Source organism: Equus caballus, chromosome 3, assembly GCF_041296265.1.
Source record: "Equus caballus isolate H_3958 breed thoroughbred chromosome 3, TB-T2T, whole genome shotgun sequence".
Taxonomy (NCBI): Eukaryota; Metazoa; Chordata; class Mammalia; order Perissodactyla; family Equidae; genus Equus; species Equus caballus.
The window spans coordinates 42464801-42483173 of NC_091686.1; the positions used below are offsets into that span (position 1 = coordinate 42464801).

The 18373-nt window shown below is 37.2% G+C and overlaps 1 protein-coding gene across 7 annotated transcripts in view; it reads left to right on the top strand.

Moving 5' to 3' along the window:
- Positions 1-16035, top strand: part of CENPE (centromere protein E) — an 85543-nt gene extending 69508 nt beyond the window's left edge. For all 7 annotated transcript variants that reach the window (XM_023637600.2, XM_023637601.2, XM_023637604.2 and 4 more), the window contains 6 exons: positions 2418-2603; positions 9049-9161; positions 10765-10862; positions 12478-12661; positions 14348-14634; positions 15680-16035. In XM_023637600.2, the coding sequence (XP_023493368.1) occupies positions 2418-2603; positions 9049-9161; positions 10765-10862; positions 12478-12661; positions 14348-14634; positions 15680-15774 (963 nt within the window). In that variant the 3' untranslated portion in view covers positions 15775-16035. The remainder of the gene's footprint in view (positions 1-2417; positions 2604-9048; positions 9162-10764; positions 10863-12477; positions 12662-14347; positions 14635-15679) is intronic.
- Positions 16036-18373: the final 2338 nt, after the last annotated feature.

Consider the following 18373-nt stretch of genomic DNA (forward strand, 5'->3'; position numbering starts at 1 on the left):
CTGTATTAACTGCCCTTACTTGGGAATCTGTACAGCAAACAAGCTGTTTTATTTTGTTAGCACACATGTCTTAGTGGGGAACCCGAGTGAATTACAACTTAGCATTTTTACCAAAATAAATATTTATAATAAAACATCAACTGCCAGTTTAATAATTATTACTAGTGGAAACTAGAAGATCACTAATATAGAGTTTATTGATTTGCTGATCACTACAGACCTCAGTCAGCTGTAGAGGTAAAAATAGTGGAAATATGAAACCCATCTTTCAAAGCAATAAGATAAACAAGCACAAGGAAATCCCATTTTCAATGACCCCAGGAAATACCCCATCAGATAATAAATCGTATGTTATTAGTTTGATAATTAGGCCAAATCAGAGTAGCACAGAGCAGGTCAGTGATGTGGAGGTAGAGCAGTGGGGCAGGCAGAGAGTTGGGCAGTCCACCCAAACAAGTAGGAGAATTCAGTGCATGACAGTAGGCGCAGTCAACTCAGGGGGTTTTTTGTGGGTCTGCTTAATGTTTGAATCAGAACAACCAACTAGCCATCTTAGAAGAATAAGTCTGGACTCCTACCTCATTCATTAAACAAAAGTAAATTCCAGGTGGACCAAAAAGAAACGTTTTCCAGGAAAACCTGTATGTGTGTATATGTGAACAGTCTTATAAATATGAACAAATTAAGATATTTTTGTATTTATAAAAAACTGGAAATAACCTAAATGTTCATTAGTAGGTGACAGGTTAACTAGTTTATAGTACCTCCATGAAATAGGATATATTTACCCATGAAAACAAAAATGCGAGAGATCTATGTGTTGATAATGAAAAGATCTGGAAAATATATTATCAAGTGAAAATAAAATTTTTAATTTTTTAAAAAGCAGGAGGCCAGCCCCATGGCATAGTGGTTAAGTTTGCATGCTCTACTTCGGCGGCCCAGTTCATGGTTCAGATCCCAGGCACGGACCTACACCACTCATTGGCAGCCATGATGTGGCAGCAATCCACATATAAAATGGAGGAAGATTGACATAGATATTAGCTCAGGGCTAATCTTCCTCAAGCAAAAAAAAGAGGAAGTTAGCTCAGGGCTCATCTTCCTCAGCAATAAAAACCCACAAAAAACCAGAAGTATATATTTATTGTTGTTATGTGCTGTAGAGTCAGCTCTGATTCCTGGCAACTCTATGAATGAGTGATGTCCAATATCCTGTCCTCAAGAGCCCTACTCAGCTCCTGTAGACTCACGCCTATGGCTTCCTTTCTGGAATTACTCCATCTCGTATTTCGTCTTCCTCTTTTCCTGCTGCCTTTTACTTTTCATCATGTCCCCAAGGTAGGATAGTCTCAGTTTTACAATTTTTGCCTCCAGAGATAGGTCAGCCTTAATTTGCTCTTGGACCCACTTGTTCATTTTTCTGGCAGTCCAGGGTATCTGTAGAGCTCTCCTCCAACACCATATCTCAAATTAGTCCATTTTTTCCTGTCAGCCTTCTTCACTGTCCAGCTTTCGCACCCACACATAGTAATTGGGAATGCGAGGGTGTCGATAATCTTGGCCTTGGTCTCTAATGATACTCCCTTACTGTTGATGATCTTTCCTGATTCTTCCATCGCTGCCCTTCTGAGTCACAGTCTTCTCTTGATTTCTTGGCTGCGGTCTCCATTTAAACTGATGACTGAACCAAGGGAAACAAAACCTTTAACAATTTCAGTGTCTTCATGGTCTACATTAAAGTTGTATAGTTCTTCTGTAGTCATATCTGTCTTCTTCATGTTCGAATGCAGTCCTGCTTTGGCTCTTTCTTCTTTCACGCTATTCTGTGTGAACTTTCTTCTTACACACTATTGTGTGTGTGACTTACTGTTTTTGTAAACTGTATATTCACATGCGTAGATACATATAGAAAATTTCTAGAAGGATACACTTGAAAGAGTTTAGTAGTCATCGCTTTAGAGTCAGTGGGGGTTCTGAGATGGGGGAACTTAATCTTAATTATATGCCCTTGGATTTTTCCACATACTTGTATTTTTCAGCATAAAAACTAGGTAATAAAAATAAAGGGAAAGATATGTTACATGTATTCCTCTAAAGTGTCAATTAACAAATATACTTTCTGTAAGTAGTGTTAATTTAAAATGTAAGTGCCTATTTAATATGCTTAGCACCATGCTAACTAGTAAATAAAATAAGTACTAACCTTATATAAAATCTGGGCCTCTTTTAGTCCTAAATGATCAGCTTCTAAATGAAAAAAATAATACATGTATAAATTGAGTGACATTTGGAGTCTCCATCTATCCTATGTTGATGCAATCTGAAAGATTAATACCTATATATGATCTTTGTTTCATATAAACTGTGATTCTGTCTTCAAGGCACACCTTATATATGTGTGTTTTTTTTAATAGAAGATTCAAGAGCTGGAAACTTCACTACGTGAAGCTAAAGAAACTGCCATGCAAAAGGAAGACAAGATTATAAAGATGCAGAAAGAGCTTGAGATGACTAATGATATAATAGCAAAACTTCAATCACAAGTTAATGAATCAAATAAATGCCTTGAAAAAACAAAAGAAATGATCCAAGTACTTCAGGTAACTTAAAACTCATTTTATAAATAAAGGCATAATTTTATAAATTATGCATAATAAATATAAATAAATGCATACATTTATTTTCATGCCAAATAATGATTGTTTTCATCTTCCTGTAAAAATTATTTTTAAAAAACATAAATATTCTTGACAGTTTAAAATATATCTTATTTTTTTAATTTTTTTTAATTTTTTTACTTTTCAAAGTAAGGAAATTTTTTATTTTCACTTTAATTTCTGAATGCCAAAAATGTAGAGGATGTATGTTTGTATATCTCTAGTAGAATATTGAAACATTTTTTCATAAATATGTTTTTTTTTAAATTTTTTATTATTGCAGTAACATTGGATTATAACATTTATATAACTTTCAGGTGTACATCATAATATATTTCGAATTCTGTGTAGATTACATCATGTTCACCCCACAAAGACCAATTATCCATCACCACACGTGTGTCTAATCACCCTTTTGCCCTTCCCGCTCCTCCCTTCCCTTCTGGTAACCACCAATCCAGTCTCTCTTGCTCTGTGTTTGTTTGTCATTTTTATCTTCTACTTATGAGTGAGATCATATGGTATTTGACTTTCTCCCTCTGACTTATTTCACTTAGCATAATACCCTCAAGGTCCATCTATGTTGTCACAAATGGCCAGATTTCATCATTTCTTATGGCTGAGTAGTATTCCATTGTGTATATATACCACATCTTCCATTCGGCCCTTGATGGGCACCTAGGTTGTTTACAAGCCTTGGCTATTGTGAATAATGATGTGATGAACATAGGGGTGCATCTATCTTTTATGCCTTTGTGTTTTCAAGTTCTTTGGATAAATACCCAGCAGTGGGATAGCTGGATCATATGGTAGATCTATTCTTAATTTTCTGAGGCGTCTCCATACTGTTTTCCATAGTGGCTTCACCACTTTGCACTCCCACCAGCAATGTTTGAGGGTTCCTTTCTCTCCACATCCTCTCCAACACTTGTTGTTTCCTGTCTTGTTAATTATAGCCATTCTGACCAGAGTGAGGTGATATCTCATTGTAGTTTTGATTTGCATTTCCCTGATAGCTAATGATGTTGAACATCTTTTCATGAGCCTGTTGGCCATCCATATATCTTCTTTGCAGAAATCTCTGTTCAGATCTTTTGCCCACTTTTTAATTGAGTTGTTGGTTTTTTTCTTGTTGAGACTTTCTTTTTATTTTTCAAAAAAATATGCTTATCTAAATATTTAATACTCTGTTAGATAAGTACATTTTAAAATTATATTTTTTTCTACTTAATCCCCTGTTATTGAGTCCCACCTGGTAGCCTATGGGCTTAATCTAACCTGTTTTCTCTAGAAAGAGCAGAGTTGAAATGTTTTTGAGCTTGAATGCCGTTACACAAGTTGCACCCTCCTTCATCACAGCCTTCCTTCCTCGTCTGAGCCACAGCTACTTCTCACTCTTCTGCTACTTGGGTCGGATCCTAATAGGCATTTTGTTCACTGTTCCTGCTCCAGTGTCTCTTCTCTTCATTCCAAAATTAGAAACAAGCCAAGAATGCCTACTCTTTTCATTATTTAGCATTGTTCTAAAAATTCTGGTTCTTTCAATGAGACATGAAACAGAGAGGCAAGAGAAAATAATCTTAATTTTGTTTTTAGAAATTGTTAGTATAGCTAAAAACCAAGAAAATCAACTGTAAAGCTTTAAAATCTTTGAGAGTAATTTTTTAATACTTCAAATAACTAAATGATCACATTTTTATTCATTCAACAAGTATTTGTTGAATACCTACTATGTGTTGGTCATTGTTCTAGATGCCATGTGTACTGCAATGGAAAAAAAATAAAGCCTCCTTGAAGAGGCTTACATTCTGCTTCATGAAGTCAGAAAATAAACAAGTATATATGTTTGTTAAACGGTGAGAAGTGCGATGGAAAAATATTAAGCCAGACAGAGGTATATAGGTGCAGGGTGAGAGTGGGTGTGAGTAGGAGTGTGATTTTGTAAGGGGAGTTGAGGAGAGCCGCACAATTAAGATGACGAAGTGATGGTGTGAGCTGTCTGGTAGGGAAGGGCCTTCTAGGCAAAAGAAGTAGCAAATGCGAAGGCCGCAACACAGAAGTAGAGATGTATTCAAGGAAACAGCAAGAAAGCCAGCGTCTCCTGAGCAGCGTGGGCAAGGATAGAAGGGGAAATAGGTGAGAAGTAGCAGAGAGCCAAATCATAAAGCATCTTGAAAGCTGTTTGTAAGCACTTTGGGTTTTATTCTGGATGAGATGGGAAGTCATCAGAGGATTTTGGCAAAATGATATAGTCTGACTTAAATTTTTAAAGGCTGCCCTTTGAAAATAGAATCCAGGAAGGCGTGTTTGTTAGTGACGTGCCAGCTCCTACAACAAAGGGAACCACAAAATGCAATGGCTCAAACAAAATAGAAGCTTATTTCACACGTAAAAGTGTGGGTTCCAGCTTGGCAAGTGGCTCCTTTCCACATGGTCATTCAGAGGCCCCCGTTTCTCCCATCTTGTTTCTCCAGCACTTCCTTGGTGCTGTTTTCATCTGCATGGTTAAAGCCCAGTTGTAAGCTGTCCGTGCTCAGGCTCACAGAAAAGGGACAAGATGGAGAAGCTAAAAATTGTCTTAAAATCTGTACTCATAAAGGCTCTGGCCCAGAAGTGGCACATGTCTCTTCCTCTCATATTTCTTTTTTTTTGCAAAATATTTAGATTCAATTTATCAAAGAGAAAGCCAAACATGTACCTCTCGTATTTCTTGGAGTCAGAGATGATTCCAAAGTTTTTGGCCTGAGCAGCCAAGAAGATAGAGTTGCTACATACGGAAATGGGAAAGACTGCCAGAAGAGGAAGTTTGAAACCAGGAAAGTTCAGTTTTGGACATGCTGAATTGGAAATGCCCACTGGGGACACCCAAGTTGAGATATGACTTAGGCAATTGAATATCTGAGTCTGAGCAAGATATAGGCGAGAGGTTTAAGTTTGGGGAATCATCAGCATATAAAAATCATGAGACTGGACAAGGGCATAAGCATAATGGAGAGGAGATGTGGAGTAACCAAATGATACTGAGATGGAGCAGCCAGTGAGTGAAAAAGAAAAGGGGGGGCTGGGCAACAGAGTGGTTCCAGTTTCTTCATATAAGTGAAGCTAGTGTTTCAAGAAAGAGGGAGTAAGCGACAAATTTCTCCACACTCAGTATAGATTGATACAGGTGTCTATGGAGAGAGGAATATCTTTCCTGCATACTAAAAGTAACCATTTAGATAATATAATAGAGTATGCCATTGTACAGCATCCATGAGGAAAGAAAGCAAAGTATAGGGTATCCATAAAATCTTTATACAGTTTGAATTTTTAAGAATCTGTTTCTGTATTTTATATAAATATTCTATAAAATGCAACAGTATATTTAACTCGAGATTTGGCATAGTGAAATGCAAAGATATTAACTTTTAACCTATTCACCACTATTTTAATTCACCTGGATATAGCTGTCCAATATAATGTAGGGTTTATTAAGTGAATATAGAAGAAAGTAATTTGAACAAATGACTCATTAACAGTTTTGTTTAAATCTTGATACATTTCCTCTGTTGTATCTTTACAAATTATTTATATCAAGTAGTAGTAAATTTGTTAAAAATTCAAACTGTGCTAGTACTTTAGGGACATCCTGCACAGTGGGAAAAAAAGATCTTATTTATAACTGGCACAAAATATAAAATGCTCAAGTGACTAACCTTAACAAAAAATGAGGCAACATATATGAAAAGAACAACAAAACTCTAAAAGGAAATATAGGAGAGCATGTGGTTTAAAATAAGAAATATGCCATTTCCTAGGTTGTAACCTAAATACTGTACAACCATCAGTTTTTCCCAAATTAATTTCTAAAGTTAATGTAATTCAAATCAGAATCTCAAAGGAATTCTTTTTCTGGTAGAGCAAAGAAAGTTTCTCAGCAGACTCCATCTAAAATAGGATGAGCAGGTGCTGTTCAGTGAGAACACAGGCGCTCAGACTCCTCAGGCAGCTAGAGGATGTTTAAGGTTGTCAGCGCTTCTGAGTGCAGCTTGGGCACACGTCGTGTGTTTGAAATAAGGAATTCTCATTGTCTTTCATTTCTAAGAGAGTATTTCCAATTTCAATTTCTTTTACTCAAGAATTGTTTTAAAACTGTTATATATGACTAATTTATTTCATTATATTGTGGCAAAAAAATTACTGCAATTTCTCCATTTTTAGAATATATTGAAATTTTCTTTTAGGTGTCATAAATGAATAAATATTTTTAGAGTTCTTTGAACTTTTAAATCAAAATGTATACAAATAGATCAATGGAACAAAATAGAGAGCCCAGAAATATATACACACAAATATAGTCAGTTCATCTTTGACAAAAGAGCAAAGGCAATTCAATGGAAAAGGATAGTCTTATCAACTAGCGGTGCTGAACAACTGGACACCTTTCACAAAAATTAACTCAATTGATCGTAAACCTAAATCTAAAACACAAAACTAGAAAATGCCTAGAAGATAACGTAGGAGAAAATCGAGGTGACCTTGGGTTTGGCATTGACTTTTTTTACATACAACACCAAAAGCATAATCTATGAAAGAAAAAAATTGATAAACTGGACTTCATTTAAATTAAAAATGTTTGCCCTATGAAAGACAAGCCACAGACTGGAAGAAAATCTTTGCAAAACACATATCTATCAAGAACTGTTATCCAAAATATACAAAGAACTCTTAAAACTCAATAATTAGAAAGCAAACAGCCTGATTTAAAAATAGGCAATGGATCTGAACAGACACTTCACCAGAGAAGATACACACATGGCAAATAAGCATATGAAAAGATGCTCCACATCATATGTCATTAGAAAATTGCAAATTAAAAAACAGATACCACTGTACATCCACTGTATCTCAAAATATAATGGCCAAAATCCGGAACACTGACTGCACTGAATGCTGGCAAGGAGTGGGGCCAGGAGCTCTTGCTCACTGCTGGAGGGAATGCAAGTGGTACAGCCACTTTAGAAGAGAGTTTGGCAGTTTCTTACAAAACTGACACCACTCCAGCCAGTCATATGCTCAAGGAGTCCCTGATATCAGCATCTGGTCCAGAAAGCCAGGGTATTTTACTGGTGCCGTGACTGAGCAAATACTGGGCTCCTCCCAGAACCTAGTCAGCAACCTCCTTAAGCTGAGCATCTCAGCTTTGGAAGCTTGCATCTTTTTAGTCTTTGCTAACTACGTGTGTGTGCAAATGTTTTTATAGGCACTGGGGGTAACGCCTAGAGGAATGAAGAGCTCTCTGGGTCCCTATTTAGATGGGTTTATTTTTGTATTCAATATATAATAGTAATCCATAGTATGGCTGTGGTAACAGCAATAAAAGAAATGAATGATTTATTCAGCAATAATAAGAAATGAGCCATCAAGCCACAAAAAGACATGGAGGAACCTTAAATGCACATTGCTAATTTTAAAAAGCCCATCTAAAAACACTGCATACTGTATGACATTCTGGAAGAGGCAAAACTAGGCGAACAGGAAAAGATCAATGATTACTAAGGGTTCTGGGGGAGGGTGGAGGGATGGATAGGTGGAGCACAGGAGATTTTTAGGGCAGTGAAACTATTCTGCATGATACAGTGATGATGAACACGTGTCATACATTTGTCAAAACCCATGGACTATACAATGCAAACAATAGACTCTAATGTAAACTGTGAACGTCAGTTAATAATGTATCGATATTGGCTCATCATTTGTAACAATCATACCACACTAAGATGTTAATAATAGGAGAAACTAGGGGAGGACACGGGTATTACCGGGACTCTATGTACTCTGCTCAATTTGTCTATAAACCTAAAATTGCTCTAAAAAATTAAACCTATTTATTAAAAAAGATTTTTGTATATGTTTGTATGTATATATGACTGATTTTTTTTCTAAGTCGAAGTAGATGTATGGCTAGATTGAACCAACCTTGAGTACAGAATATCCCCAATAATGTTATATAATATTTTGTGCCTTGAATTCAGTTCTACTTTGATATTTATATTACTGTTCATCTCTTGTCTTATTTTCCTGATTTACCTTTATCTACCCATTTCATTCGTTTCAACCTTTCTGTTTCATTTTGTTTAAGTATATTGTTTTTTAATTTGGAAAAATATTTGTTTTAAGAAATAGAAGTCATAGGTTTTCTAATTACACATTAGCTTCCAATAGCTTCACATGTACTTCACATCAAATATCTATTTGTTACTCATTTTAGGGTTAAAATTTGTGCCTTTCCTCCTTTTCATATGTTTGGAGTTTGCTGTTTTAAAATGTTCCTACTATATTAGGTAGTTAACAAGTCTTTGAAACTGCTCTAAAATTACTTTATTTCTCTTTTCTCTAAAACCTTTAGGACAAAGTTGCTTTAGGAGCTAAGCCCTATAAAGAAGAAATTGAAGAGCTCAAAACAAAGCTGGTGAAAATAGACCTAGAGAAGATGAGAAATGCCAAGGAGTTTGAAAAGGAGTATGTCTTTGTCTTAATTGAATATGACTTTAGTAGCTTAAATTTCCTTTCTAAACTGTATAAATTTAAAATATATTAAGATATTGTTATTGCTTTTTATAAAATAAATACAAACATCTACAGATTTTAAAGTTATTAAATTCTCATTATGTATGCAAAGGTTTTGAAAACAAGCACAATTCTGATCAATTACTGACATACTATGTCTTTGGATACTTCTTGTTCAATCATATAGGAACAGCTTAAAAATGGCCTTTTTTGTTTGAAAGTGAATATTAAGAACGTGTGTGTGTTTTTAGCAGTTTGTCTAAGGTTTCTGTTGGTTCTCTTAATTTCATTTGTTCTTCCTATTGTATTTTTGTGTAAGGTTTTATTTCCTTTTAAATTGTAGTACTTAGTGCCCAAGAGCATATTCCCTTTTTATTGATTTATTTATGTATAGTACCATATACAATAGCATGCCTAAAGTTCTTTGTGGTATAGCATAATGAAAAGAACATTAAACAGAGAGTCAAGGAAACTGAATTAGAAATATAATGTTGCCACTTATTAATATGTCACCTCTGACTCCTCACACTTTTTATTCTTCCTGTAAATGTTTAATAAATGTTTAATGATGATATCTAATTTTGCCCAAAAAGTCGCACTCTGAATCTTCATGCATTCTAACCAGCCTTCTATTGATAGGACTGTTGGTTTTAGTGGAGCATCATTAAAAAGGCAATTTTAGTGGCCAGCCCAGTGGCACGGTGGTTAAGTTTGCACATTCCGCTTCCGTGGCCCAGGGTTCACCATCCTAGGTGTGGACCTACACATCACCTGTCAAGCCATGCTGTGGTAGGCATCCCACATATAAAGTAGAGGAAGATGGGCACTGATGTTAGCTCAGGGCCAGTCCTCCTCAGCAAAAAGAGGATTGGTGGCGGATGTTAGCTCAGGGCTAATCTTCCTCAAAAGAAAAAAATTTTTTTAAATAAATGCAAAGCAATTTTATATAGAATAGAATCAGCAGATACTTTCAGTCTCTAAGAAAGGCAGAAAGTCTCATAATTTAGCATTGCCAATTAACACTCAAGCAAATAATTAACAGAATGTCTTTTTCTCCTGGGTGCAATGAGCAGACTGTGACCTCTGACTGTGTCACCTCAGATCAGAGCTGCAGTCGAGTGTGCTTTCCTTACAGTATATACAGGAAGGTGCTTTTGGTTTTACGCTTTGGTAATTGTTGTACCTTCAAGAGGTTTCTAGGACCTCATGATAACAACCCAATTATTTGTTTTATGGTGCCCCTGAATGTAATTTTGCTCAATATCCAGTTAATAATACCTATTGGGCTTTCAGAAATTTTAAAAGAATTGGTTTCTCAATGTTAAAAAAAAATTGCCCCTGCAGCCAAACAGAACACTTCCAATTTGATGGTGTTATTTATGGCTATAAAGTGCATGATACCAGGGGGTATCGTGAGGGCTTACCTACTGCTGCTTATGCATATCATATCAATGTGATGTATCTTATCAGAAAATTCTTGACAGCAGTTCTGTTTATTCTTCCATTAAAAATTAGTTGCTGGCCTTTTACATATTTCTGTTGTTATTCTTAATAGAATTACTTGTACAAAAGCCACTGTAGAACATCAAAAAGAAGTTATAAGGCTATTGAGAGAAAATCTTAGACGAAATCAGCAGGCCCAAGATACTTCAAGTAAGTAGAAAATGCTGATATTTCCAGATCTTTTTCCATCTTACTTCTCAGTATACTTACACATTTTGAAGACTGCTACTATATATATGACAGTCAAGAATAAACCTGTTAATCACTAATTTATAAAGAACTATTTTTAAAATGAATTCATTGAGATCATATTTATCCTGTGATACCTCCTTAAGTTTCCTGTAATCTCAACTATTTATCCATTATAGATTCTTAAAAACTATGAATGTAACCTGTGCGCTATCAGATCTTTACATATTAGTGAAGATACCTTCAGTAGTATACAAGAATGACTTACCTGTCAAGGTAGACGTACCCTTCCCAATAAAACACAAGCATATCTCAATAGATTTTAACCATGTGCACTGTAAAAACATAGTCAGTATACAGTAAATATTATCCTACTTGTTGTTGGTACTGAAAATACAGACTTGATGCTTTCTGGCAAACTCTTTGAAACTTATCTTAGATACAGTTTTCAAATCTAATCATCAAATTTCTGCATATACATTCCTCAAACTGTATCTTTTCCCATATTTCTGTCTCTTATGTTTCATTTGAAAAGAGAGAATGCTGAACAGTACTTGGGGCAGCTTTGTGTAGTGGGTCCAGCATTGAACTAACGTCACGAACAGTTCTCTAAGCTGACTGCCCTCACTTAACAGCCTGTGAAATCATGAGGAGAACGCCTGACCTTCTAGATTGGATATAGACTTGTAAGGATCAGGCTAAAAGTTGTGTGTGAAAGCACACTGAAAATTCTAAATGTCAGGCAAATGCAAGATGATGTTTGTGTGTATTATTGTCCACGCATTGTCTGGTGCTTGTTTAGTTTGAACTGCCCTAGTGTCCATTGCAGGATAATTGCAGCTCCTACCTGGAAAACTTCAAGGGGTAAAAATAGAACTTTTGTTGTTAGGGAAGGGTCAGGATAATTCCTTCTAATTTGTGACTTTCAGGTACGTGTTGTACCTGAATTCAGAATAATTCAAAAGGAAATGGACATTGAGTGTCTTCCCCACACTCATCTTGCCCCTCCCTTGTAAACAGTCAGTGACCCAGTGGATCGTTCCACTTTCTAAGCACCTCACACTTTTATGCAATTTTACCTAAAATTTACAAAACAGTTCTTTACATTACTTGTACACATATGGTGTAAAATACTGAATAGTATATTCTTTACTAGCAGTCTAAGGTTTATTTAGTTAACAAATACGTGTTGAGTATTGGGAGCACATTGACTGCCTTGGGGTGGACCCCACACACGCTGTGTGGTGGAAGCAGCCCTCCAGGGGACCCCACTGGCGTCGAGAGTAGACAGTGAAGGGCAGCTCCGACTGCTGCCGTCACCGTGAGTGATCCTAGCAGGTGGTGGTGGTGGAGGTAGTGGGTGGAGAGAAGCAGGGGTTCCGCAGATACTTAGAATCCATGATGGAATTGGCATAGGAGGTGAGGGAAGAGGAGGAAGTCAAGGATGACGTTCAGGGAGATGGTGCTGAGATGTTTTGTTTTTTATAGTGATTTATTGAACTTACTAATGTTTCCTTTATTGTGAACTTTGGAGATAATTAAAATTATCACCTGTCTGTGTGTTTGCCTCCCACAGTGATATCAGAACATACTGATTCTCAGCCTTCAAAGAAACCCTTAACCTGTGGGGGTGGCAGCGGCATTGTACAAAGCACAAAAGCTCTTATTTTGAAAAGTGAATATATACGGCTAGAAAAGGAAATTTCTAAGTTAAAGCAGCAAAATGAACAGTTAACAAAGCAAAGGAATGAACTGTTAAGGTAAGATCTGCTTACCTGATACAGGAATTATGCTTATGCTGGTACGTGTGGGAGAGGATGATGCCTACACATGCATATATATTTTTTGCAGTGGGCAACCCCTCACACATATAGGGGAAGTAATTTTTAGAGCTCATGTAATGTGTCTTTTTTAAAAGGAATGAGAATATGGTAGCACCATTCCAGAGGTTTGCTATCCATCAACTGACTTTTTTTTTTTCCTGAGGAAGATTCGCCCTGAGCTAACATGCCAATCTTCCTCTATTTTTAGTATGTGGGCTGCCAGCACAGCATGGCCACTAACAGAGTGATGTGGGTCCACACTCGAGAACCAAACCCAGGCTGCCAAAGTGGAGTGCCCGGAACTTAACCACTAGGCCACAGGGCTGGCCCATCAACTGATTTTAGCTAAGCCTGTTTTTAACTAAGCCAAGAACCAAAAAGTAAACCAAGATCTTTGAGGGGAGCTTAAATATGCCACAAATATGCCCAAGTCAGTGAGGCTTTACTCAAAGGAGAATCCCTGAGGTCCATTATTGTAGCCCATTAACCTTTATAAACAGTTGTAAAAAATTTAATTAATTGGCTTCTACCAAAGATTAGAATCTTGTGCTAATCTTTACTAATGATGCAATAGAAGAAAAATAGGCATTAAATAAATATGCAAATAGCTACTGTTCTGTGTGAGGCTATTAAACAACAAAAAAAGCAAACAGGACATTATGAAAGGGTCCAACAGAGGGATCAGACCTTATCTAGATGTGGGGAGGGGCGGTGATCAAGAAACTAATATGTAAGAGTAGATCTGAAAATGAGTAGCAGTTAGGCTTGATGACAGGAGAGATGGCTAAGCCTTCTAGGCTGAGGGAACAGCATGTGCACAGGCTTTGAGTCAAAGAGGAAAGTGGAACAGAAAGACATGCAGTGTGGCCAGAGCATACAGAATGAGGCAGAGTAAGTGCAAGATGCGATGCCAGAGGCCACTGGTCCAGATTACACATTGCAGGTCATTCTGAGGCAGCTGGGGTGGTCTCCTAAATGTAACGGGAGGATTACCACCACTGGAGGATTTGAAGCTGGGGCCTAATGAGCTCATACGGCGTCTCTAGCTGCTAGAGCAGAATGGGGGAACCCAAAAGTGTGAGGTTGTATCAACACACTTGGCTGACTGATCAAAGAAAGGAGAGCAGGGCCTAGGATTGCTTCCCAGGCTTCTCTGAAGGAGTGAATAAATGCAGGCAGCATTTCCTGTGGGAAGCAACACTATAAGTAATCCAGAAAAGCACAGTGTAATATATCTTTTAAAATAACAAAGGTACATTAAAGATTCATCCATCCAGAAGACTAACTTATCAAATTATTGCCACAGAGTATCAGTAGGTAAACCACGCTGGATGACATCACTGATTCATTTGAAACCTAATATCATACTTTTCAAGATTCTGTGATCACGGAGATTTACTACAATTTTTCAATTTATATTGACCTCATTTCATTTTCTGAACTGTGGAAATAATCCAAACTTAGGAAGCATTAGGTTGAAATTAAAATGTAAATATGATAAAATGGTAAATTATATGTCACATATATTTTACCACAATTAAGAAAAAAAATTTTATGTAAATATGAATATATTTCTGGAATTGAGCAGTCTTACAGTCTCTTTTATTTTTCCCCACATTTAAGCAATAATCATCATCTTTCCAATGAGGTCAAAATGTGGAAGGAGAGAACTCTTAAAAGAGAAGCTCACAAAGAAGTGACTTGTGAGAATTCTCCAAAGTCTCCTAAAGTGACCGGACCAGCTTCTCAAAAGAGACAGCATACGCCTTCTCAATGCAAGGAACGGAATTTACAAGATCCTGTGCCAAAGGACTCACCGAAATCTTGGTTTTTTGATGGCCGATCAAAGTCTTTCCCAGCACCTCACCCAGTTCGCTATTTTGATAACTCAAGTCTAGGCCTCCGGCCAGGTGGGTAAATATACTGGTTACTTGGGGATCGGGGATAACGGTTGGAACTCATTTGTCACCTGTGGCCCCAAAGGGCAAGTTTTAGACAAGAGAAGATGTCATGGAGAAGCTGCACTGCAGAGATGTCATTTGCTGTCTCTGTGAGAAGTTTCTCCAAAGCACAGCACTGAAGTGAAATCACTTTTTACCCCGAGGGAAGTCTTATTCTGCCTCCTGAACCTTCAACTTTTCCCTCAGATAGACAAGCAGCTCTCGAGGACACAGAGAGACACCATCCTACAAACATAACTACTTTTACTGCAAAAGACCTTCTTATCAATTCAATGGGCCAGTATTTCCAGTAGCATTATATTCATTTTACACAAGCCAGATCATAGACTTATATCATTTACATATTCATTCAATGAACAGAAATTTTTGGTCTCCACCTATGTGTCACATATTGCACCCTGATGGTACATTGATAACCAAACCAGATATGGCCCCTGCCTTCCTGGAGTTCACAGTCTAGTGGGTATAGACGGTGATCAAGTAGTCAAAAAAGGTACAGTTCTAGAGTTCAAAAGCCTATGAGTTTTTAATAGGTCGTTTTAGGAATATAAGGAAGTCTTCCTGGAAGAAGGGGACTGAGATCTAACAGGTTAAGGTGAGTTAGCTTAACAAAGAGGGGAGGGGAAGGCGATTCAGGCAGAGGGAACAGGGTCGGCCCAGCTGGGAGAGACGTAACCAGGGGAAGGGTTGGAAAACCACGTGTGGCCAGAGCGCAGTGCACACAGGTTCCTCTGGGTGAAGTCGGTGAAGCCAGAGAGAGAAGAGCCAGATGCGCAGGACTTTGTGGGTTGTGGAGAGGAATTTTTACTTCATCCTGGGAGCATGCTAGAGGAAGCCGTTGAAAGATGTTAAAGAACAGCAGGAGAACATAATGGGTTATCAATTTGAAAACATTACCTCAGCTGTAAGGTAAACTGTATATAAGCTGCATGTTGTGTTGCAACCAAACGTGTTTTTTAATAAGATGACTTTTGCTTTCTATTTTTTTTCTCAGAAGAACAAACTGCTGGAGCAGAGAGTGTGGATCCTCAGCCAGGCCCTTGGCACGCCTCCTCAGGACAAGCTGTGCCCGAGTGCAAGACTCAGTAAACTCTGCTGTCACTTTTCTAGGGGCCTAGTGTTCCTTATTTAGAAATGACTGTATTTGTTACTTTATTTTTCTATCCCTGGCAATGATGTCACAGTCCAACTTAATTTCAATTCAGTTTGCACTTTGCCATTAGAAATTGAGGCATTCCAGTCATTTAGAATGGTGATAGACTGCCTTCTTCCTGAATGTGGTAATACTTTAGAAGTTGAATTGTTTTATTTATTTATATATTTTGTAAAGAATAAAGTTATTGAAGGAAATTTCCAGTCTTTCCGTATATACATAAAATGTATACATTTTCATTAATCTAAAGTTATCCACATGTGACTTAGATAATACATAAATTAAAGCATCATTTAATTAACAAAATTCCTAAACCTGGGCTCCCCGCAACACATAAAGCATCTATGGATGGGCTTCACACAATCTGTAAAACCTCGGAAATTTTATCTTTTGTGTGTGGATTCAGTTTTCTAGGATACTAGGGTCCCTACTTTCTTATAACATACTCTCTGAGAGGTCTGTTACTCTATAAGAGGTTAAGAACTGTGGTTTTAGAGAGTATCTGATAGTACTTTTATATCATATGACTTTGAAAAACCATATAAAACAGCAAGTTGCATAAGGTTTAGAACAGAGTTAGTGATTTCAAGGCATTCTTGGCTCTTTGGTAAGAAGACTTATTCAAAGGGAGAGATTATGAATTGTATCATAGCCATCACTGTTAAAGTCTATGAACTGGTTATTTCCCTTACCTTAACACACTGTCACAGGTTCACTAGGGTGAAGTAAAACTGTGCCTTCCTATAACGCTGTCCCTCAGGCCTGTCCCTTGGGAGTTTGATTTCTCCTCTGCACCCAAACAAGACATGATTACAGAGCTGCAGGTTGATTCTCTACGATGTTCACTCCTCCACTGAATAAGAGTAATGCAAAGTAGTAGGTATGTTCACCTGGGTAATAAAACGACTTTAAGGCCATTAAAAATATAATCAGTCTTAAAAATAGATGATGACATAAAGAGATGGAAAGAGATTCCACGCACATGGATTGGAAGAATAAACACGGTTAAAATGTCCATACTACCCAAAGCAATCTACAGATGTAATGCAATCCCAATCAGAATCCCAATGACATTCTTCATGGAAACAGAACAGAGAATCCTAAAATTCATATGGGGCAACCAAAGACCCCAAATTGCTAAAGCAATCCTGAGAAAAAAGAACAAAGCTGGAGGTATCACCATCCCTGACTTCAAAGTGTACTACAAAGCCATAGTGATCAAAATGACATGGTACTGGTACAAAAACAGACACACAGATCAGTGGAACAGAACTGAAAGCCCAGAAGGAAAACCACACATCTACAGACAGCTAATCTTCAACAAAGGAGCTGGGAACATACAATGGAGAAAGGGAAGTATTTTCAACAAATGGTGTTGGGAAAACTGGACAGCCACGTGCAAAAGAATGAAAGTAGACCATTATCTCATGCCATACACAAAAATAAAATGGATCAAAGACTTGAAGATAAGTCCTGAAACCATAAAACTCCTGGAAGATAATATAGGTAGTAGACTCACTGACGTCAAACTTAAAAGGATCTTTTTGAATACCAGGTCTTCTCAGACAAGGGAAACAGAAGAAAAAAATAAGTGGGACGTCATCAGACTAAAGAGCTTCTGCAAGGCAAAAGAAACTAGGATCAAAACAAAAAGACAGCCCACCAAGTGAGAGAAAATATTTGCAAATCATATATCTGACAAGGGGTTAATCTCCATAATATATAAGGAATTCACACAACTGAACAACAAAAAAAAAGCACAATCAAAAAATGAGCAGGGGATATGAACATTTTTCCAAAGAAGATATACAGATGGCCAAGAAACACATGAAAAGATGTTCAACATCACTAATCATCAGGGAAATGCAAATCAAAACTACACTAAGATACCACCTTACACCTGTTTAAATGGCTATAATCACTAAGACTAAAAATAAAAGTTGGAGAGGGTGTGGAGAAAAGGGAACCCTCATACACTGCTGGTGGGACTGCAAACTGGTATAGCCACTATGGAAAACAAGATGGAGGTTCCTCAGAAAACTAAAAATAGAAATACCATATCCAGTTATTCCATTACTGGGTATCTACCTAAACAACTTGAAATCAATAATCCAAAGAACATATGCACCCCTGTGTTGATAGCAGCACTATCCACAATAGCCAAGACCTGGAAGCAACCCAAGTGCCCATTGACCAATGATTGGATAAAGATGATGTGGTATATATACAATGGAATACTACTCAACCATTAAAAGAAGATGGATCCATCCCATTTGCAACAACATGGAAGGACCTGGAGGGAATTATGCTAAGGGAAGTAAGACTGAGAAAGACAAACACCAGATGATTTCACTCACATGTGGAATATAAACAAACACATGGACAAAGAAAACAGTTCAGTGGTTACCAGGGGAAGAGGGGTGAGGGGTGGGCATAGGGGGTGAAGGAGAACACTTATGTGATGACAGACAAGAAACAATGTACAACTGAAATTTCACAATGATGTCAACTCTTATGAACTCAATAGAAATTATA